Here is a 24,038-nt window from a genome sequence, read left to right as displayed (position 1 = left end):
TAATCATTACAAAGGAAAAATGAAAGAAGGCTATGTCTGTGATCCAAAAAATGATCTAAGATCATCTCAATCAATTGTAAAAAAACCATAATTGCATGTTACGAAAGTATGGAGAAACAAAAATATCCTAACATATAAATAAAGTTCCTCTGAGGCTGTCAGGAGGAGATGCTTGCAACCTGATCCTGTGTCTGTGTCTCCTCATTCGCCAATGCCGTCCTTTCCTATGAGAGACCCACCCCGGCTGGAGCTGATCTCCGGCACTATTTCATTTGCAAACAGTTCAAAATCACCAAGAAACTGCTACATACCTTCTGTTTAAAATAACCTGTTTATGTTTTATTTAATAATGTTTTAAAGTGTTCAGAAAGAAAAGAGGGCTTATTCATATAAGAAAAGTTGCACATTTGTGGGGCGCCTGGGTGGCTCAGTTGGTTAAGTGTCTACCTTCAGCTCAGGTCATGATCCCAGAGCCCTGCTCTGCGGGGAGCTTGCTTCTCCCTCTCCCTCTGCCTGCCACTCCCCCTGCTTATGCTCTCTCTCTCCGTTAAATGAATAAAATCTTAAAAAAAAAAAAAAAAAGAAAAGTGGCACGTTTGAAACATAAGAAGGTTTGTGAGGTAATTAAGTGTTATGAACATACGTATTCATCTTCTGTTAACATTGAAGTACATGGGATAAGAGGGCCCAGACTGAACTTAAATTTCTTCTCCTTGGAACAGCCTTTTGACCACCTTATTTATGCAAATCTTTCCTCTTATTCATAATCATTTTACCCAAGTCAATTTTGTCAAATTATCACAATTTGTAAATATATATTTATTTGTTGGTTTTTTTGTTTTTTTTTTTGCTTACCTTCTGTCTCCCCCACAAGATATTTAGCTCCATGGGGACAAGAGCTCTATCTGTTTAGTTTACAACGTAAATTCAGATGGCGATAGAGTGCTTGGCTTATAGTAGATATTTCAATATTTTTTGAATGCATGAATAACTAATGGATGGGAGTTGAGAACATTTTTTCTTAAAGATCCAAGAACTATCAGATTTCATAATAATTTGGGATCTATACCGTTGTGTGTGTGTGTGGGGGGTGGGTGGTTTCTTTCTGCTTTTGATAGAGGAGGAAGGAAATGGAATTCTTATCTTGAAATTTCTGTTGTCAGGCCATCCCTCAGGCAGCCACTTTGGCATTCCGATTATGCTGAGCTCAAAACAGTCAAGGCCCAAAAGACTCAGGGAGGAAGAAGCTTTGACAAGCCCCAGCCCCAAGAATTTAGACAGAGGACCAGCTCCAGGAAGACAAGCATAGATAACTATACTATAATATGAACTAGAGGTGGCAGACAGGGAGGAACTTAGCAAATTCTGTTAAAATTCCTCTCTATGTCCCATTTTTCTGTATGGCCCAGCAAACACTTATTTTTACCATTTACTCTTTTTCATCTTCCTGGGAATTGACTTCCTTCCCTTTGAAGTCCTAGGCCCCTATCCCCTTCTCCTTATTTCAAGATGACATATATACCCCATTTTGCCAGACTGTCTTTGGAATTTCCATGAATGTGGATTTAATTTGTACAAAATTAAATCTGATTTTCTCCTGTTAATCTGTCTTATGTCAATTTGATTCTTAGTCCAGCTAGAAGGATCTTGAAGAGCAGAGGAAATTCTTCTTCCCAACATCTTCTAAGTAGTTTGCTTGCATCTAAGTAGTTTGCTTGACCCTCTGTAATGGGTTTCTCCTGCTGCAGTCACTGAAATTCTAAAAGCACAACTCCTCTGGTCCAGACAACTGACTTTCTTCCTTTCAGGTCTCACCATGTCCAGAGTCTTTGCACAGGCTCTGCCCTCTGATTAAGCTCTCCTTTCCTGTGAGGAGCTCCTACTCACCTGTAGATCTCTGCTCAATCATCACTGTGTGGGAGAAGCCTTCCCTAATACTGGCAACAGCCCCCATTATAGGTTACCCTTGCACCATGCGTCTTTTTTTTTTTTTTTTTTAAAACAAGTCATCGCTGCTGCCGTGGTATTTGGAGAATAATTTGATTGTTGGCCTCTAAAAAGGAAACTCTTTTCTCTCTCTACTGCACCAACTAAAGGAAGACTTCTCTGTTCTTTTCTACTCAAAGTGAACTTATCTGACACAAAATGTGTGGCTTTCCACCCCCCACACCAACCAATTCTCCAACACCAGCTAGGTGTCCTACAATTCAATGAAAACTTGATCCTATTTACTTAGAGTTAGTGCCAGATCTCACAAGTGAAGGGCTCAGTTCCAAAAGACCGCTCCCACCTCAGAGGCCTATTGTAAGTCTGGGCCTGCCATACTTCTGACCAACCCAGTATAGTCTAAGGACTCCACAACTGTCTCCTGGGGGTCAATAATTTGCTAAAATGCCTCACAGAGCTACGGAAAAACAGTTCACCTACTACATTACTGGTTTATTATAAAAGGAAACATCTCAGGAATAGTCAAATGGAAGAAATGGACAGGGGAAAGTATATAGGAAGGGGTGTGGAACTTCTTTTTTTTTCTTCACATTTTAAACTTTTTATTTCTATATTTAAAAATTGTGCATTCCAGTAATTAAAATCATACAAAGAAAAAAATGGCACTCTGATTAAACTGCATTGTACAGCCTGCCAGATACCTTGGACCAACTTAGTTTTTACTGGTCGTCCCACCCAGCTTCTTCCTTCACCAGCATACAAGTTATTTTCCTTCCCTGCCAGCCAGACAGGCAGATGGAAAGGAGGCTTGGCGTTCCTGGTCAGTAGTTCAGATTCTTTGATGTGAAAAGGGGCAGCACAGTCATTTAAACTTGATCCAACCTCTTTGCATCTTATGAAGTTAAACAGCTAAAAGAAGTAAAAGAAGGAAATGCTTGTGGAATGTACAGAGCATATTGGCGGCGCGCGCCTCATTAGGATTCGCCTGCTTGCTTCTCCTGTTCAATCGTTTCTTTTGAAGGCAGTGGATTTTTCTCTTGTGTTTCTGTCTTCTTCAATTTCGACTTATCGAATTTCTCAATCTCAGCCATATTGGGTTTGCCAGACATGGTTGCAGAGGAAGCGGAGCGAGGTGCGCGTGCAAGTGAAGTCCCCTCTGCTCAGTGGCCGCTGCCGAATCGGGTGTGGAACTTCTGTGCCCTCTCTATGTGTACCACCCTCCTAGCACCTTCATGTGCTCACCAGTCTGGAAGCTCTCTGACCCCTCTGGTTGGGGTCTTTTTATGGAGGTATCATTATGTGGGCATGACTGGTTCATCATTAGACATTGGTGACAGAACTTTATCTCTAGCCTCTCTCCCGCCCTTGGATGTTGGGGGTAAGAGGTAGGGAATTTGGGGAAAATAGGGCTGAAGTTCCAACCCTCTAATCATTTTGTTGGTTCTCCTGGCAACCAGCTCACCTGCCACCTCATTAGCATACAAAAAGATACTTATCTCTTTGAAGATGCCAGGGATTTTAGGAGATGTGTGGAAGGAAAATTGGAGGAAAACCAAATCTATATTTCTTATTATCTCTCAATACCACAGCCTCTGTCATTAGAATTAAACACCCCAAGGACAGAGACTTCTGGTCACTGCTCTGTTTTCTGTGTTCAGCACAGTGTCTGGTACTTAGTGGTGCTCAATAAATCTTGCTGAATGCGTAAGTAATGAATGCGTGCATGGTTGAGTGAATACCTGCCTGACATGGTACAGACACCTTCTTTTCTCCCTCACCAAGGATTCTGTATTTATGAGCTGTATTAGCAGCTCATAAACCCCAAACCACACAGCTTTGGGTGCTGCATTTGATGGATTTTGACGTGAAATGTGGTTTCCTGCCCTAACAAGCTAGTGGTTTCCTTTACCTGCTGGTTGAGCTCATGAGGTGAAGCCTTTTTCTGCACATGGATTTGGGAAAGTTCTTCCTGAGAGTCCAGACTCCAGATCTTTTGGGGTACTCCTGGGCTTGATTTTGTCACTGGTTTAAAGAGGGAAGGGGAGCTAATTCTAATTATTTCACCATTTGGACTGGCTTAAAGGAGAGGGGGTGGGGCACAGATTCATTCTAAACCCTGGCAGTCGTTAGTATCCCCTCCCAATCTTTGTCTGCTCTGAAGCTCCCCCAACCTCAAACCACCCACTCTGAGGCAGACTAATCTTTTCCTCTGATCATCACATTCTAGGGGCTTCTCTCTTCTTCTCACCTCATTCTCACTTGGAAGAGGCACTTTCCGTCCTCCCCCACTGCACACCTCCCACCCCCAAGATGGGGGGTCTCAGAATTTTCCCTGAACTCCTCACAGTGGGTCACACCTCTTTATACTCACCGAACACTTATTTAAAATTTCTTCCACTCCATTGTGTAATACATCCTTTCTCATTAAAGAACTTTTGGAAAATTAAGACAAGCAGAAGAAAACCAAGCCACTTAAGATATCACCTGCCCCACAAAAACCAGCATTAATATTTTGATATTTTTTCTTCTAAGTTTTTCCTTGCATTGGTGTTTTTAAAACGTAGTTGTAATCATACAGCACATTAGATTTCACTTTCTACTTTGCTTCACTTGTGATATTGTAGAGGAGGGAAAATAATCTTCCCTATACCTTTCTAGATTCTGTGGCTGAGACCCTCCACCTCCTGTAACAAAAGATGAACAAGAGAAAAAAAAAAAAAACCCAGAAGTTTAATAACATGTATACCTCCTGTATACATGGGAGATACCCTGAAAACTGAGTAAAACTCCCCCAAATGGCCCAAGCCACCGTCTTAAATACCATCTTCAGCTAAAGGCAAAAGAAAGATGTTTTGAGGGGGAAGCTTTTTATGGGAAGTTATCAGGAAAAGTACAGCAAAGGTGTAGTTGTCATGTAGATTTAAGTTGGTGCCTCCTCCACTGATGAGATTCTTTTGTAATTCAGAGTCATCCTTCTCTGCCTGGTATAGGAGGGAGACACCTGTACATATGGAGATTTCCTTTGTAAATGTAATTGTCCCTTACGAAAGGGACAAAGGATCTTCTTCTGCATCTGTTGTTTCTTTAAAATAATCAACTGAACAATCTCTATGCTTAAGAGGCATATTTCGGGGTGGCACAGTCAACTACCCTTCAAAGTCATTACATTTTCTAGCTTTATAATCCATAATTTCTCATGTCTGTGTTCACTTCACCTTTCCCTGTGGTTAGAGTCTTAGGTAGTTTCCAGAATATCACTCTAACAAATGGCAAAGTAATGCATATTTTTGTATGTAAATCTAATGGTATCTTTTTTTTTTAAAGATTTTATTTATGGGCGCCTGGGTGGCTCAGTTGGTTGAGCGACTGCCTTCGGCTCAGGTCATGATCCTGGAGTCCCGGGATCGAGTCCCGCGTCGGGCTCCCTGCTCGGCGGGGAGTCTGCTTCTCCCTCTGACCCTCCTCCCTCTCAGGCTCTCTGTCTCTCATTCTCTCTCTCTCAAATAAATAAATAAAATCTTAAAAAAAAAAAAAGACAATATGATTCTTAATCCCATTCTTGCCCAGGAAGCATTGTTTTTAAGTTCTTTCAACATGGAGGAAAATAAATTCCCATTTCTCCCACTCTTCCTGCCCCCTTTGCTATGAATCAGTGTTGAGATAAATTTCTAGGTCCAAGATGGACCACTTCTGTCCAAGGTGCCACGTAAGCAAACCGAAACTTGGATGACTTTTGTGTCCCTGCAAATGCTCTGTTTGATCAGAAACCCAGTGGTATTTCCAGTCAACTAATCTCCAAATGCCAAGCCAACTTGGGACCTTTTCACTCCAAATGAATCTGATTTTGTGGCTCTAGTCATTCAGATATTTTCTATTTTTCTCTTCCTCATTCTTTATTCTTTATATTATAAAGTCTTCCAGCCTTCTTCCCCATTTTGCACATCTCCAAATGGAGACTGCTCACTTCACTAAGTGTTTAATAAAATTTGTTTGTATTACCTACTTTTTGTTAATTGTTTTTTAACACCATTGAAGGGCAGCAGAATATACCACCCCAAAATACATCACCCACACTTTGGCATGTGGATTATTTTGAACTGAAGTCAATCAAGACCCAGCAGACTCAGAAGTTTTTTGCTTCTCCATTAATTACCTGATAAAATTTAGAAAGGAGGCCTGTACCAGAAAGAGAGCCACTACCAGAGGTAATGTTTTCATCTGAGAGATTATCTGCATGGCAGGGCAAACACTGTATACAAAACATTTGCTCTTCTCATCCTCCTGTGAATCGCCTTCCTCCCCTTTGAAACCTCAGACCCCTACCCCTACCCCTTTCCTTAGCTCAGAATGGTATAAAGGCCTCAGTTGCTTGACTGGTTTTTCTCTCTTTTTTTTAAAGATTTTATTTATTTGACAGAGAGAGACACAGCAAGAGAGGGAACACAAGCAGGGAGAGTGGGAGAGGGAGAAGCAGGCTTCCTATGAAGCAGGGAGCCCGATGCGGGGCTCGATCCCAGGACCCTGGGATCATTACCTGAGCCGAAGGCAGATGCTTAACAACTGAGCCACCCAGGCACCCTGTCAATCTAATTATTATACCAGCTAAAGAACCTAGAAAGAAAGAAGGGACAATTTCTCCTCCCCTACACCAGCCACCTCTCTTTTAAGGGCTGATTCTTCATTTTTTATGTAATGAAAAACTTTACTTTGCATGAAAGCAACCAGCTCCTTGCAAGAGGTTGTGAGATGTGGATAGCGGTGGGAGAAGGGTGTCTTAGAAAACTCACCCGTTTTTGGGACGTTCACCTTACTCAGGAAATCTCCACCCTCCTAACCAATTGTGCCCTGTTTCCATGTTGCCCCTTCTAATGCTTTGTAAAACTTGGTCTTGCCTGAAACCCTTTGAGAAGACTATGCCACTTCTGAGTCACTGAGCTCCCCCAATCCATGGGTTACTTTCTTTTGAATAAAGGACTTCAAACAAAACTGTTTTAGCTTTGTCATTTGACAGTTTACACCCCTCAGATCTGGGGCATCAGATCCCTTCCCAATATCTTCACTCAAGATGTGTCCAGAAACATATCAAAAGCAACCATCCTCCGGCCCATGTTTTTCATTTCATTAAAAAGGTAAACTCTAAAAAGGGAGGCAGGCATTATGTCTATTTTATTTGCCAGACTGACCTGGCAGATATCCTCAATAAATATGAGTTGAATGAATCATGCAACTTTAAATATTTACACATGATCACCCTAATTCCAAGTCTTTTATAATAGCTTCTAAATGTGTCTTCAGGTTTAGTTCTCCATTGAAATGGACTTCTGAACAGGCCCTATGGCCCTGGCTTCTCACCTGCAGCACAGAGTGTAAATGAAGCTGAGGCCATGGTTCTTGTCTTCAGGTCAGGCACACTTTGGAGTATCCATCCAGCCAAACCCAGTCTTCTGCCTGGCTTCTCTGTCCTTATGCCCTTTGGCTCCCAAGTCCTATGGCTCCACACCTGACTCTGGTTATTGGGAATTCGTGGTCAGATCTGCTGCTAATGCTCACAGAAGTCATTCATGAGGAACCAATTTCATGAGAGCAGAGAGCACACCTGAGCAAAATCAATGTAAGCTCAGCACAGTGCCAGGCACATAGGTAATGAGTTGGTTAATGAATCCATTTCTGGCTGCTACATCTGCTTTTTCTGGAAATATCTGCCGTTCCTATGTTCTCACTCTTTTGGCCACCAGACTCTCCGTCTAGTCTTGATCTCCAAGCTCTGGAATGGGAGTTGTCATTCATATGATGGACAGTACATGTACATTTCAATAGAGATACTTCTAAGCCTCTTGCTTGGGGCTGGCTGATAAATTCACAATAATATTTCCAGGAAGGGATAGTTACACATTTGGGGTTTGAGGAGATTTCTCAGGAGAAGATGGAATTAGGCACTCAAATCTGAAGGAGCATAGAAGATAGTTATTCTGGAAGGAAGTCAGTGTTCTTTATTCTTCCTCAATATTTCTGGTCAATTCAGTGATTTTTTTTTAATTTTCTTTGAGGCGAGGCAGAAGGGATGCACTGCTGTTTAGATGACATTCTCATAGGCAAATAACCTTGGTGTGTCTGATGTTGTGGGTGGCGAGTGGGGTTTCTCCATCTGTTAGGCAGATACAAAGATGCAGATTGTTGGAGGTGGGAAGGTGCAGGATCCCACCAGAAGACCCCACCATCCCGGACACCCTTCCTTGCCAAGGTCACCCAACCCAAACCTCTCGCTATAGAGAAACCATTACTAAAGGTTAAACCACATATACTTTGCTGAATGCTTAATGAACTGAACTTTACTTCCAATAATCCTATTACTTTCCTACTACTATGCAAACTGTTTTGCTCATTCTCATCTTTTCTGACCTGGCTGAGAGGGGAGATAAGAAGGTCTCACTGCTTCTGCCAGGTGTGAAACATGAAGGAATAAGCTTTAAAGCTTAGCATGTTAGTAGTTTGACTGGGGAGAGGGTGCAAACCATATGTAACATAGCTAGACCAAAGAAAAGTAACAGAAATCTCTCCTGCCTCCAGCTTACTGGTGGCTCAGAAGCAAGCTGGAGTTGTCTCCCCAGCAATCCCTCCCCTCTGAGGCACAGCCCAAGCCATGGACTTTTCTCCATCCAAATCCTCAGGATCCTACTGATTTTCTTGATCATCCCTACCTAGAACCTCTCTCCCTCTCTATTTGTTCCATATTACTCCATTCAACTCCTAAAACATAATTCTCATTTATTCCATATATTCTTGTGTAACCCTAAGCAAAGGGAATGGGGATGGACTGGGAAAACTTTTAATATCAGAGAATACAAGAACACTGGGGCCCAAGACATTTTCAGCTAAGCTTGAACCAGGAAAAATAATGAGACAAGTAGGGCGCCTGGGTGGCTCAGTTGGTTAAGCGACTGCCTTCGGCTCAGGTCATGATCCTGGAGTCCCGGGATTGAGTCCCGCATCGGGCTCCCTGCTCAGCGGGGAGTCTGCTTCTCCCTCCGACCCTCCCCCCTCTCATGTGCTCTCTCTCTCTCTCATTCTCTCTGTCTCAAATAAATAAATAAAATCTTAAAAAAAAAAAAAAAGAATGAGACAAGTAAGGTGAATCTCAGCTCTAAAGCTTCTTACCTTTTGAGGTATTTGCACAGAGGAATAAAGTGTATTTACTGGATTTTCTTCTGGAATAGTATTCTATTAAAAAGAGAAAAAAAATCATAGGGTCACCTAGACAAGCCCAAAGAGACACCCAGAATCCAGAAGGGAAAGCAGAGGTAGGAGGAAGGGCAAGAAGGAAGAGAGGTTCTGGACCAGGAATGGGGAAGAGGGAGGAGCTCTTGTTGGTGAGTGCAAGAAGCAATTGCCTGATTTTTAAACCTTGTTGTGTTTAAATAAATTTAAAAATGTATAAGATATAGAAGTCCCATGAGCTAGGAGCAGCCTAAGGTGATTGAAGGATAATTTGAAGTAATGTTGCTAATGTTGCAAGTAAACTTTTCTATTAGCTTAAAGGGCCATTGGAGCAAATATATGAGGATGACCGATGGGTCAAAACAATAAAACTACAATGACAGCAATAGCAAAAACAACTTCCAGGCTGGAGAAAAGTGTCCTGGGTCAGTGAAGTTTCTTCCTGAACACCCAGGACAGTCCTTTGGTCTCCTGGGAGTGTGTCTTGAGCAGAGAAGAAGGAGGATGGTGATAAAGCAATCGATTTTGACATAAGCCAGGCTGTGTGGAGCCCAGAGCAGTCTCTCCTGTGAAGCAGAAAGGAGCTCTCAGGACACTAACAGCTTCAAAAGAAAGTGTAACATCTCCTCTCAGGAAAGTTGTAGGTAAACACAGGAAGATGCAACCTGAAACACCAAGGGCTGCACTGAAGCTGGCATTCTGAGGCCCCAAAGTGCTTTTATTTCTTCACTAAATGGGCCAATGGGGAAAAGTGCTCTATGGCCTCTAAGGAACTAGCCCAGGTGGGACTACAGTGATTCCTGGCGGCCTTTCAAAGTTGTCTATCTAGGTCATGTCTCCAAATTGTCTTATTATTTGAGTTTCTTTAAACTTTATTCTTATCATCTTCTTTTCAAAGAGTTTCCTTTGAATTGACAATGTGTTTGTTTACCTCAGCCTGGTGACCCACGCCTAGAAAGCCTTGAGTGTGGGCCTAGAGCCTTCTGAAATTGTGGGCCCCTGAGCCTTCTGATGGAAAAGGCATCTCTATAGCCAGTGTTCTGACACCGTAACTCAAACATCAGGCCAAAGTCACACTTCCCTACCTGCTGTGCTTTGCAAAAGGAATTTGGCCTGTTGAGTGGCCCTTGTGAGCTGTGAAGGGAAGCGAGGATTCCACAGGTCACAGAGTGAGCGTTACTGGCCGGGTCAGAACCAGGGGCTCAGAACAAGAGGTCACTGACTCCTGCATGAGAAAGTATTCATAAGGACTTAAGGAGACACAGGTGTGTTGAGTTTCAAGGGCTATACATCCTCATATTCCATGTTGCCCAAGTCCACAGAGAAATCTCAGCTAAAGTAAGGAGGGCCTTAGAGAGGAAGATCAGGTCCCAGGAAAGATGGGAAAGGACTCACATTAACGCAGGTGATTGTGTCATACACTGGAGTCTCTCCAGAAGAGGGGTAGTAGTTAAGAACTTCCTGATGAGTATCTATTCCCTTCTTCTCTTCAATGGACTCTGAAACCAGGTGGGAGAGAATCAGAGCTGACCCTCCTTTGATTCACCACCCCCACCAGCCTACCCCCTGGAAGACCCACTTAGGGTGACCATGCTGGTTTCCCTACAACTGATCACCATGCTGGTTTCTGGGACATGGGACTTTCCGTGCTACACCCAGGGAAATCCCATAATGAACTGTTTACCCTGGTTTCTTCACTTCCCAATTTGTGGACCAAGGCAGCCAAAGGGGAAGCAGAGAAAGTCAGAGACACTTTCAGAGTGCTTTCAAGAGGGAGGAAAGATCTTAACACCTACAATTTATACACAACTGATGCTTAGGTCCCTCCCCAACACTCCACATGGACAGTATCGGGGAACTGAGAAGAAAAAATCAGTAGGAGGGTTTAGGGATGCAGAGCATGGGGTTTGGCATGGAGAGACAGAGGTAGCCTTCTCCAGGAAGAGTGTGTCTAGACTGAGGTGGGGAGGAAAGAGAGGTCTCTGGAGTTGATCCAATGAGGAGGACTGGGTATGGTTTGGGGTCTCTAACCAGGGATAGGGATTGGAAGGGCTGACTGGAGTGTGTTGGTGTATGGGACCTCAGAGTTGGAAGCCATCACCTCCCAGGTCTGAGGAACAGAGTCAGCAGTGTAAGGCTTGTGTCAGTAGGAGGATCACACCAGTAAGTTGCTCTTGGGGGAAAGAAAGGGGTGAGCACTGGAGAGGGAACTAGGAGGACTTTGGACTTAGAAGATAAGTTATGGACTCAAGCACTCTCTTACTCCAGAATTAAGGAGTGCAAGATGATTGTGTTCTCCTTGAGTACACAGAATATGGCCTCTTCATTTCTGTATCCTTAGTGCCTAGTACCAATTCCAGCACACAGTTCAACATATGTTTGTTGAAGAAATGAGGGAGCAAATGCATGAATGAGGCTGAAGGCAAAAATAGTGCATGCTCTACCTTTTCTTCTTTCTCTTCGCATAATTAGAATAACTGGCACCAGGGCAAAGGCACTGAACAGGAAGAGCACCCCCAGGACATACAGGACCATGGAGGATTCTGAGTCATCAGCAGCACCTTTAATGAGAGAATGGGTAGAGGCACAGGGAAGGGAGAAGAGTCAGCTAGGGAAAATGACCCAACTTGTGGAGCAATTGCCGCCTTCCTCCCAGTCTGGTGACTTCCCAGGGGCCTCCAGTCTTCATGGGCTGTTCCCATGGGGACCAGGAGCTGAAGAAGGTATAGGTCCTGAGACAGAGGCTCCTGGAGAGAGAGGAGAGACCGTTACCTTCACAGAGCTTCCAGGCAAAGATGGGGTTTGAAGAATTGCTGCTGATGGGGTTCCTGGCCACACAGATGAAGGTCATGCCCTTTTCTCCCAGCCTCCAGGATATAGAGAGGATGGGGCCATTATGGGACTCATTGGCTGCCTGCCCCACGGACTCCCAACTGTAGGTCACATCCTCTCCTCCCTGGTCCATGAAGCATGTCAAATTAGTCACACAGGTGCCATTCTCATTGTTCTGCAGACCCATGGTAACTTTGGGCTTTGACAGGTGCTCTGCAAAAGAGAAATGGACAACCAAGAGTGGAAACTATGCCTTTTCTGAATTATTCTTGTAAAGCTTGGACCTGATTCTCTGGGGTTGCTGCAGAGTGGAGAGGAAGAAGCAATTCATAGCAGAATTCTCATTCTTATCTGGGAAAGAGAACTGTCTAGGTCGGCTTTCCTAGTTATATAAAAACAACAGTAACAACAGAAATAATAATAATAATTCAACAAGAATGCAGCTGCCATTTTCGAAGCAAAGCTATATGGCCAGCCTTATGCTAGATGCATTTTAGATGTGAGCTAATTTTATCTTTTTTAGAGGCTCCCTATTCCTCTGTCTTCAGGCTTCCTTGAAGAGACTTTCACTTTACTCTCCAGGAGAGAATAGTATGGGAATACTATTTCTGGCCCTCCTCTCTTTCTCGTGCTCATTGTTCTCCCTGAGAGGATGAGCAATTGGTTCATTGATGAGATGGAAAGAGTCTGACATCCAACATCACTTCTTTATTACCTCTCTCTATTTTGAGCTGTTAAGATTGCTGTCTAAATGTGGTTTGCCCTTCTTTCCCACCCCCAGCTAGTTTGACTGCATACCCTCTGTTCCTTTCAACTATGTCTATATGGAGGACACACCTGGATCAAGGTACATGGCCTAACTCTTAAGGGCAAACCTGGAGGCCCATCTCTGGTTGTCCCTGATCCTACAGCTCAGTGAGTAAGGCAGCTATTGTAATTGGCTGAGTAATTGTTTTGTAAGTTCATCTTCCCTGAATGGGCTCCAAGGTCTAGACTTTGGGGGAAAATATTTCTCCTATCTAGCTTCACCAGAAAAAATAAAGCTGATATTTTTATCTTCCTTTTGATTCTTGTGTGGATTTTTCAATTGGTTGGAATCTGTAGGGAAAGAGGTATAATTGATGTTTATACACAATAATCTTTCTAAGATAGGTATCACCTTCCTCCCCATTAAAGGTATGGAAATGAAATTTCACGGAGCTTAAGTAACCTGGCTAAGGCCATGCAGTTAGTAGGTAGAGAAGCCAGCATTTGACTTGTGTGATCACTGCTTCCCCTATCACCCATCCTCTACACTACACTGCCTCTTGCAGAATCTTTGAGTAGGAAGGGGCCTGAGGGGTGAGCTACATTTACTTCATCCATGCAGGAGTTCCCTCTTCCACATTCTTGCCAAATGTTTATCCAACCTTTGCTTGAACATCTCCAATATCAGAGAGTTTACCACTTTATGAAGGCAGTCATCCACCTTTGGAACTAATTCTGCTCACCATAGACACGCAGCCCATACCGCTGGATGAAGGGGTCTTTGAGGGAAGAACTGTATATCACCACGCGGTAATCACCCGAGTCACTCTTATCCAGTTTGCTGAGCTTCAGGGAATAGTTTCCATGTAGGAAGTCCAGCCTTTCCTTGTTATGACTCTGGGTCACTATGACATTGGCTTGTTTGTCTGTTTTTGGCTCTATGGTGATGAGAGGGGTTGTGTTGAAGATCCAGACAAGGCTATCAATCTGAATTCCTGGGAACTTCAGAGGGAAAGTCACAGACCCACCAAGGTCACCAACCAGTTCTTTCAGAGCTCCAGAGGTTGCTGGCCCTGCAGACACAGAGAACCATAAAATAAACCTAAGTCCCTGCCCTTGCCACCAATTACTCACCTGTTTTGGGTCCTGGGAAGGTCCCAAGAAACCCTCTGGGGCCAACCCAACCAGCCCCTGGGAAGCCCTTTGAAACCTCACTCACACAAAGGCATTGAGGTCAGAATGCTTTGCCTGAAAGGAGGGACTGCAGGTGAACCCACCCCTTTCCAGAGACCTCAGGCTGGAAAGACCATTCTCTGAGGTAGGTCATGAGGCCCAGCTCCATCTTGGACAAGTTCCTGTTAGGGGACAAGTGGGGAGGTTACTGTCCAATCCTCCCTTTGGACTCCCAGATTGCTCCTGGAGAGCTGACTTTGATGCAGATGCAGAAGCAGCAGCTTGCCTGGCATAGGGGCAGTGGTTCTCAAGCAGAGATCGGGACACTGGGAAGGGAGCTCTAAGTTCTTAATGATAACAATAGCTGGGAAGCTTGCGGGTGTTTCATCTTCTGTTTTATGATAGATTAGAGTGCGAAATCATCCCCAAGTGAGGTTCTCATTCACTTTAATTTCAGTGTCCTTGAGTGGAAAGGCCAAAGAGCACTGGACGCTCTACAGTATGCCTAGACTGACTCATGATGCTCACCCCTAACTACTAGGAGTTGTAGTAGGGGTTCACTTCCCCAAGAAGTTTTTGTGTCACCACAATCTTAGTTCACCTCAAAAAGTATGACTTATAAACAACCACCACTGGTTATGTGGTTCCAGGTGGAAAACAGTTAAGAACGGCTGTGGAAAAAGCTTCCAGAAGTGGCCCACGGGGCATTTCCAGTGAACAAGTGTGGGGAATGAGTCTTCTACCTGTTAAGATCTGAGGGACAGACTTGGGATAGCACAGAGCAGAAAGGAAATTTAGAAGTACACAGTCAGTAAGAGGCAGAGACCACATCAGTACCCACAGGATCAAGGCCCCATCCATCATCGCTTACAAATGAGAAAAACAAACAACAGAGATTGAGAGAAAGTATTCAAGGGATCACAAATAGTGGCAAAACTAAAACCAGAACCCAAGTCTTCTTAAAGCTGTTCTCCATACAAGTACAAAACCCAGTTATTTTCCCTTCTACCTCTTAACATAATGCATCATGCTGAAATGTCTAAGAGAAATTTTATTAATTCCATCATGGAAAGCACAAAAAAGAAGAAACAAGGAAAATCTTTTTAAGTCATTTCTACACCCAATGTAGGGCTCAAACTCACAACCCTGAGATCAAGAATCACACACTCCCCCAACAGAGCCAGCCAGGTGCCCCAGGAAAATCTTTTTAAAATCTAACAAAGCAACAAGCTATAGGCTCCTGACAGTTGTATTATAATGAGGCAGCTGCTGGGCTGCACTATGACTTTTGTAGGCTGTATTCACTTTTGCCTTAGTTGGTCCTTCATCCATAAAAAAATATTAAAAATTATGTTTTATGACTGCATTGGTATAAAAATGAATGTAATGCCAGCTGCATTCATTATTACATATTAATTATTATTATTATATTTATTTTTCTTCTGATTCTGAAAGAAATTCAAACTATTGTGGGCCCTGGACATTGTGTCTAATTGGCTCTGTGCGATTGACCAAGCATCCAGGTTCTACTTCATGTCAAAGCTTGATCTGTTACCATATTTTTTTTAATTGAAATATAGTTGACATACAATAATTATATTAGTTTTAGGCGTACAACATAGTAATTCAACCTATACATTATGCAGTGTTCACCATGATAAGTGTAGCTACCATACTGTTATTACAACATTATTGACTCTATTCCCTGTGCTGTACTTTTCATCTCTGTGACTTATTTATCTTATAGCTGGAGGTTTGTACCTCTTCATCTTCTTCACCTATTTCACTCATCCCTTCACCCCTTCTTCCGTCTGGCAACCACCAGTTTGTTTTCTGTATTTATGAGTCTGTTTCTGTTTTTGTTTCTTTGTTTTAGACTCCACATATGAGTAAAATCATATGGTATTTATCTTTCTCTGCCTGACTTATTTCACATAGCATGATACCCCCTGGGTCCATCCATGTTGTTGGAAATGACAAGATTTCATTCCTTGTGGTAGCTGAGTAATATTCCATTGTGTATATATACCACATCTTCTTTATCCCTTCACCTATTGAGAGACACGTGGGCTGCTTCCATATATTGGCTATTATACATGATGCTGTAATAAACACAGGGGTGCATATATCTTTTTGAATTACTGTCTTTGTTTCCTTTGGGTAAATACCCAGTGGCAGAAATACTGGATCATAGGGTATTTCTATTTTTAACTTTTTGAGAAAACTGCGTACTGTTTTCTACAGTGGCTACACCAATTTACATTCCCACCAACAGCGTGCTAGGATTGCCTTTTCTCCGTACTCTTGCCAACACTTGTTATAGTCTTTTTGATACTAACCATTCTGTCTGGTATGAGCTGGTATCTCATTGTGGTTGATTTGCATTTCCCTGATAATGAGTGATGTTGAGCATCTTTTCATGTGTTTGTTGGTCATCTGTATGTCTTCTTCGGAAAAGTGTCTATTCTGGTTCTCTGTCCATTTTTAATTGGATTATTTGGGTTTTTTGGTGTTGAGTCTTATAATCATATTTTCTACCACCCTGGCACTGATGCAACTCATTCCCCTTCTAGCAAGAGACAAATTCCTGTATTGGCCTATCCAGATATCTAAAATTGCTTCACTAGAGATTTATTTCTATAGTCCCTGTTAAAACTCAACTACTTCGGGGCACCTGGGTGGCTCAGTTGTTGGGCGTCTGCCTTTGGCTCAGGTCATGATCCCAGAGTCCTGGGATTGAGCCCTTCATCGGGCTCCCTGCTCCACAGGAAGCCTGCTTCTCCTTCTCCCACTCCCCCTGCTTGTGTTCCCTCTCTTGCTGAGTCTCTCTCTGTCAAATAAGTAAAGAAAATCTTTAAAAAAAACCCCAAAACTCAACTACTCCAGAAATAGTTCCCAATATAGTTACTATGCATCAGGGTTGATTCTGTGCCAACATTTATTGTAGAGATTACGCCTAATACCTAAAGCAATCCTGGAAACTAGGAATTTTGATCCTTTTACACAGGGATCAGCAACCTATACAGTCCATGGGCCAAATGTGGCCTGCTGTGTATTTTGGTAAATCAAATTTTATTTGGACACAGCCAGCCATGTTCTTTTTTTTTTTAAATTTTATTTATTTATTTATTTATTTTAGAAAGAGCGAGAGAGCTGGGATAGGGAGGAACAGAGGGGGAGGGAGAGGGACAAGCAGACTCTGTGCTGAGTGCAGAGCCTGTTGAGGGGCTCTATCCCATAACCCTGAGATCATGACCCGAGCTGAAACCAAGAATAGGATGCCCAACTAACTGAGCCAGCCAGGTGCCCCAGGACACAGCCATGTTCTTTCATTTACATATTATCTATTGCTGCTTTTTCACTACAAAGGCTGAGTTGAGTAGTTGCAACAGAGATTATATTGCCTGCAAAGACTAAAACATTTACTATTTGACCCTTTACAGCGAGTTTGTTAACTCCTGATTGATGAGAAAACTGAGATTCAAAAAAACCTAAGTAACTTGTCCAAAGGCACAAAGCTAGTAAGTGATGATTTGAGGATTTAACTCAATGTCACTCTCTCTCCGGAGGCTGGGGTGTTTCCACTATGGCTCAGTTTGAAGGCCCTGGAGCCTTGTGCCCGCTCCAGCCCTCTCCCTCCCTCCCTTTCAGCAGTGAGGGCTCAGGTGTCAATTCTGAAGCCCTTGTGTCTCACAGAATCCAATTTCCCCTTCATGTCCTTTGGTGACCTTTCTTTCTTTCTCTCTCTTTCTTCCTTCCTTTCTTTCTTTTTTAAAGATTTTATTTATTTATTTGATATATAGAGAGAAAGCACAAGTAGGCAGAGAGGCAGACATAGGGGCAGGCAGAAGCAGAGGAAGAAGCAGGCTCCCCGCTGAGCAGCGAGCCTGACGTGGGCCTCGATCCCAGGACCCTGGGATCATAACCTGAGCCCAAGGCAGATGCTTCACCGACTGAGCCACCCAGGAACCCGGAGGTGACCTTCTTTTAAGCACAAGTGCTCTACCAGTGCTCCAGAGAAAGGGAATCCTGATGTTATAAAATGTTGACCTAGTCCCTTGATTACAGTTTTGGGATTTTTTTTTTAATTTAAAGATTTTTATCTATTTATTTGAAAGAGAGAGTGCACATGCATGAGCAGGGGAAGGGGCAGAGGGAGAAGCAATCTCCTGGCTGAGCAGGGAGCCAGATGCAGGGCTCAATCCCAGGACTCCGCAATCAAAACCCAAGCCAAAGGTAGCCGCTTAATTGAGCCACCTGGGCGCCCCTACAGTTTTGGGATCTTAACTAACTTTTTTTTTTGCTAAATTTGTCTCCAAAAGTACTGGCTTCTCCCCCTGGGTAAATGCCTTTTTGAGGGGCTGATTCCTGTTTTCGAACATTTCTGCCTCCTCACCCCCATCAGTCAGTGCATATATACTATGGATCTCTCAAGTCTTTATTAAATCATTCTGTTAAGTAATCTGATTTTTCAAAAAGCTGCTCCCCTGCATCCCTAAATACTAAAGCAGGATGGTTTCCAGTTGCTCTGTCTTTGATAATTTCAACGGTGTCAAAATAGTCGCAGTACATGCTACAAAGTCAGTGTCAGTTTGAATTTTTGACTGATCATCTAATGTTTGCATCCTTTTACTTCAACAATAAGGTGAATATTTTGCAGTCAAATAAAGATTGGTTATCACTTGGCTCCACATAGGTGTGACCCTGGATTTTCACACAAGGTTTGGGGGAGATGTTTAAACTGGGGAGGTGGCCAACTGCAAGGATGTTACTTTAGTACTATAGCATGTGTGCACACATTTAGACATGGGTAATCATTCTTTTCACTTCTTCAGACATGTGGTGCAATATTCTCTGTGTGAATGCCAAGACAGGTGAATTTTGTGTGAGGATATTAAAAAATGTCTCCAAATTCATTGCTTCTTGTTAGGATGAAATTGGAAGATGACACAGTACAAATTGTCAACACAAGCCTAGAGGGAGTATATTGTTTCTATCTTAATTATATCTATAGGATGAATAGAGGGGTCATGAAAGAGGAAAGTAGCTCCATGCCATTCCCCAAGTGTGAGTTCAGACGATAAGGGGAGGGGTTAATGAGTGCTAGCCAGTTTTGTTTCCTCTTCTGTGGAAAGAGTTTCCCATAGTTGACTGTGAAAAGGGATCCAGAAACAAGAGACTTCTCTCAGCTATCCAAAACTGACCTGAAGTTCCGCATTCTGTGATGGCTTTTCCACCTGCAGCAGTCTCACCAAGTTTTACTTTGCCTATGTAGGTCATGTTTTCTTTCTTTTTTTTTAAAGATTTTATTTATTTGAGAGAGAGAATGAGAGACAGCACAAGAGGGAAGAGGGTCAGAGGGAGAAGCAGACCCCCCGCTGAGCAGGGAGCCCGATGCGGGACTCGATCCCGGGACTCCAGGATCATGACCTGAGCCGAAGGCAGTCGCTTAACCAACTGAGCCACCCAGGCGCCCATAGGTCATGTTTTCTTAATTCAGTCATTCTTTCCTCTAGCAAGAATTTATTTAGTTCCATATTTGTGCCACGCACTGTCTAGGAGCTGAGGATATAACTAGGGAGGGATACAATCCTGACCCTTGTACTCATGGAGTGAGGAGATAGCCATTAAATAAGTGGCTGTATGGGTTATGAAAGGGGATGTAGTAGGCACTTGGGGAACCTACAATACAGAGATTGAACGTCATCTGTAAAATTGAAAGACTCTAGAGAATGAGTGGCTACTAACACCCACCTACAAAGCCTAGGAGGATTGGACCTCATGAAACTCATCTACCCTCCCACCTAGATCAGTGTAGTGAATGTCCTAACTTGCCTTTTCTGCATCCACTTCATCCTTTCCTCATTTTATAGCAGCCAAGTGTGTCAGGTAAGACTGACAGGAACCCAGTTCAAGTGGTAGCCTTCCTCTGGCATGGTAATTAGTTCAGCAGTATCACATGACCTGGGCTGACTTATCTGAGAAACCCTGGGGTTTTGCTCCAAGGGCAAGATGACCATATGATGCTGTGGGAAGATATGAAGCTGGGGACCACTTGCTATCACCAGACAAGCAGCCAGGTCTCCTCCCTCACCTGACCCCCAGTGTCCTTTGTACCTCACATTTTTGTTTGTGCTTTATCCTTCTCTCTGCCCATCCAAATCATATTCAAGACCTATAAAACCTAGTTCAAAGCCCTTCCCTGAACAAGTCTCCACCTCTTTCACCACACCTACCCCCCGAAATTCCACCACAAATGTCACTTCTTTTTCCATTTTAAATTCCCCAGAAGGAGTTATTCTCCTGGGTGATGATTGGACATACCATTTGTAGACCAATAATTGGTCTACAGGCATTAGGTTCCAGATTACCTGGTGGTAGGCTCTGGGATTGCACCCAAGGAGGGGCGGGGATGGCCTCTCCTGCCAGGCAGCATGGAACAGTGTAAAGAGGTGGTGCTCTGGCCTAACTGGGAGTCAGAAGACCTGGGTTCATTCTGGTTCCTCTGTAATAAGCAACAAACACTTGGTGTCACTCCTTAGCTCATAAACTGGTTTAAAGGGCATCACGTTTTTATCCTCAAAGTAACTCCATTAGATAGAGGTTAATTAAGCTCCATTTTATGGATGAGGACACTGGGGCTCCAAGATGCTGAATGATTTCCCCAAAGTCCCAAATTGGGAAGTGGTGGATGTGGGAGGAGAAGCTGGTTGGTTCTTTTGTGTCGGAGGATTGCATTCTTTCTACTACTGCCTTGTTATTTACCACTTTGAGTTATAATGTTGAGTTGAGTGAGAGTCTCAACTCTCAAAGAGAAAAATAACCTTTATTTGCCAGGACTTGGGGTGGATGAAAGGTGAATATGGATTTGAAAGCATTTTGAGAAGTACAGAGCCTTCCACCACAGAGTAGGAGGTGGGAGGGAAGGGCGAGGAGCAGTGTTATGAAACAGGCCTTGAGAAGGCTTCTCATTTTTAATTCTCATTTCCTCAAGGATGGCTAGAAGTGAGAAATAGATTTCCCAAAACTTCTCTGGATGGCTTCTCAGCAGGATGAGCTTTTCAGAAGGTGGTCTGGAACCTAATGCCTATAGACCATTCACCGGCTAATTCACAGCAAAACACTATGTCCGGTCACCATGCATGGTGAGATCTCCTGCAGCAAGCATTCCCTGCCAACCTGCCTTTGGAGGTGGAGGGAGCTGGAGCAGGAGACCTTCTGTCTTCTGTCCTGGCCGAGACTCAGATATTTTGGAATCAAAAGAGTCAACCCTAAGATGCCCTTCATAACAGGAAAGTAAACAGCTCCTCCCCTTTGTCACCTCCTTTTCCTCTGGGTTATCACCTCCTCCCTTTCACCTGCTCCCCCACAAGACTCAAGAGTTGAGTGGAGGAAAGGAGCTAGATTAAGAGGAAGGGACATCATCAGTACAGCCAGAATTAAGGGATGGTACCAAGGAGGAAAACTTCAAGGTAGGGGAGGATGTAAAGGTCACCTCCTGCTTGCTGGCGTGGTCCCCAAGCATCTGTCCCAGGATGCAGTGCCTCCATTAGAATGTACCAGCATATCGTAGCAACCTCTTCATGGAAACCAGAGCATCTTAGAGCTGGGAGAGGTCTTAGGGACTACTTAGTCCCATCCTACTTCACAATGAGGAGACTGATGCTCCAAGGGTCATGGTGATATGCTCTAAGTCAGTGGAGCCAGGACTCCTAAGGCAGGGCTTCCCAAGCTATGCCCCCAACACCCCTGAGATCTGTAGCACTGCCTCAGTGTGTTTCTGAAGAGCTTAAGAGGGAGTAGGGGGAGATGAGTGAGGGGCAGAGCAGTAGGGAACTTGAATGTGAATGTGGCGGTTTAGGGCTGGAGTATTGGCAAAGGCATGTGGCATATTGGGAGGTTTGCAAACCTTTGTTCCATGTGTATCAGTCTTGACACTGATTTAAAATTCTCTTTCTGTGGTACATTAATTAAGGGGAAGTTGGGTAAGGAGCAGTAGTTTCCAAAATTGGTTTTTTCTTTCTTAAGCAGGAGTTTGCTTTTATGAAACGAAATCTTATGCAGAATCGGACATGTAAATTGCTGTATAGAGTCAAAGCCTCCCTGATGGAAGAGGAGTCCCTAAGCCTCCGCCCCATCACCCCTTCCCATCTCTCACCCCCTATACTTTCTTTTTTTTTTTAAGATTTCATTTATTTATTTGACAGAGAGAGAATGAGAGAGAGAGCACATGAGAAGGGGGAGGGTCAGAGGGAGAAGCAGACTCCCTGCCGAGCAGGGAGCCCGATGCAGGACTCGACCCCGGGACTCCAGGATCATGACCTGAGCCAAAGGCAGTTGCTTAACCAACTGAACCACCCTGGCGCTGCCCCCCCCCCCCCCACTTTCTTTAAGCTCTTCAGAAACACAATAGAGACACAATAAAGAAAAGATAAAGGACAATTTTGGACTCCTTTCAGGCATGGGCAATGTACCACACAGGCTGTCCACAGCCTCCTGGAGCAGGGCACACACATGTACCCTGCTGCCCACAGTTCAGGTTTCAGATGGACACCTGGGGTTTTGAAAAGCTCTGCGGTGTGCTCCCCCAATTCACCTTCAAGTTCCACTTCTGATCACTATTTCTATTCAGGGAGTGGTTTTTAAAGTGAAAACCTATTCTAGGACCACCTGCTTAGAACCAGGTGCTTCCTAAATATGCAACATTCTAGTGAACTTTAGGAGAGCAACAGTCTGCTGAAACTTAGTGAGGCCAGGTGGTGGGGAGGAAAGGATTGGGAGCACTGACTGACTGTGGGGTCTTGGGCAGGTCACTTCAGGCAGGCTGGGGCACATATAAACATACCAGCCAAGTCCTCAGAGGGAGACTTCATGGTGGTACCCCATGAGTTTGATGACCAGAGAGATATTTCTAACTTATGGGGCTCCAGGTCCTTTCTGAGAGCCCTGAGGATAGTAAAATCTTCAAAGACCAGAATCCTTGTGACAGGAACAGAAAAGTCCTCAGTCCTTCATGGTATTAGACATAAAGTACCTACAGTGTGAGCTGGTTTTCTAAGTAGAGACTGATTGAATTGCTCAGTTAAGAGAGAAAATTCAAATGTTTCCTTCTACTAATATTGTTGTCATGCATAATCATTTAAAATATTTTTCTAAATATTTTCTAATACACTTCTAAATATATACTTATAAATATGTTTAAGTAGAAATATTTAAAATGTATATTTATAAATAAATAAATATACACCTGTATGATCTCATTTTGATTTTAAAGTTGCCCTCAAGGGGAAGGAGGGCTAAGTCCTGGGGAAGATAACATTCTTTATTTAATTCATGACAGAATCTGGATTAGAACACAGGTCATTCTACTACCCAACACCCCTTCTTTCAGCCCTTCCTTCCCTGGGACAGTCAGAGGGGGAGGCTGTCCCCAGATTCATTCTTTCTCCTCTCCTTCTAGTTTCTTCCTGTCCTCTGATTTAGAAACCACAGATTACAAAAATATATTAAATGAAGTGGCAGAGCTCCCTGAGTTGGGCCAGAGTCCCAGAGTGGACCCAGAAGCCTAGAGGTATACCTCAGGATGGAGAAGGCAGTCAGGAGAACAGGAGAATATGGACTCACCTATGAGCTGGCAGAGGAGAAGGATGAGGATGAAGCATGCTGGGGGACCAAGCATGTTGTTCTCTGGATGTCAGTCACTAAAATGAACTACTTCCTCTTGTGGTGCTCACATCTCTTCCCCAGCTAGCATTTGTAAAAGTAGGAGGGGTCATGAAATGAAAAGTGAGAATGAACTGTCTATAATTTTTTCCAATGTTTATCTCACTTGTTAATTGTAGGTAGTCAAAAAAGGATGGAAAAAATGAATTGAATCCCAAAAGTGATGAAGCCCCCCATTTTACAGATAAGGAAACATTGGCTCAGAGATGCTAGGGATTGATCAAGGCCATATGGTCAGTCTTTTCTGCTACATTATATGACCTCTCAGATACTCAGAACACAGGAAATGGAAGGAAATAAAAGATTAGAAGGAGGAAAAAAGGGTGGCACTAGGGATAATAATAATATTTACTGAGTTTTGCTAAGTGGCAGGAGTACATTCATTCTTTTATTTGTTCCTC

The 24,038-nt window shown here is 43.5% G+C and overlaps 2 protein-coding genes across 3 annotated transcripts; both read right to left on the bottom strand.

The window, feature by feature from the left end:
• Positions 1–2,871: 2,871 nt before the first annotated feature.
• LOC118013638 (thymosin beta-4-like) lies at positions 2,872–3,116 on the bottom strand. The gene has a single exon (XM_035009498.1). It carries the CDS (start codon positions 3,054–3,056, stop codon positions 2,922–2,924), a length of 135 nt encoding a protein of 44 aa, XP_034865389.1. The 5' UTR covers positions 3,057–3,116; the 3' UTR covers positions 2,872–2,921.
• Positions 3,117–6,730: 3,614 nt separating this feature from the next.
• On the bottom strand, positions 6,731–23,626 carry SLAMF7 (SLAM family member 7). Of its 2 annotated transcripts, XM_035009950.1 has the most exons (7): positions 23,539–23,626; positions 13,485–13,814; positions 11,935–12,207; positions 11,607–11,723; positions 10,558–10,661; positions 9,103–9,165; positions 6,731–8,092 (listed from the first exon to the last, which is right to left on the bottom strand). In XM_035009950.1, exons 1-7 carry the CDS (start codon positions 23,591–23,593, stop codon positions 8,021–8,023), a joined length of 1,014 nt encoding a protein of 337 aa, XP_034865841.1. In that variant the 5' UTR covers positions 23,594–23,626; the 3' UTR covers positions 6,731–8,020. The 2 variants fall into 2 exon arrangements, with proteins under 2 accessions (XP_034865841.1, XP_034865842.1); XM_035009951.1 differs by lacking the exon at positions 13,485–13,814 and having other exon boundaries at positions 23,539–23,621.
• Positions 23,627–24,038: the final 412 nt, after the last annotated feature.

Source organism: Mirounga leonina, unplaced genomic scaffold (genome assembly GCF_011800145.1).
Source record: "Mirounga leonina isolate KUSES-001 unplaced genomic scaffold, KU_Mleo_1.0 Mir_154, whole genome shotgun sequence".
In the NCBI taxonomy this organism is placed as follows: domain Eukaryota; kingdom Metazoa; phylum Chordata; class Mammalia; order Carnivora; family Phocidae; genus Mirounga; species Mirounga leonina.
The sequence above is the reverse complement of the archived record's forward strand: the minus strand, read 5'-3'. Positions and strand labels throughout refer to the sequence as shown.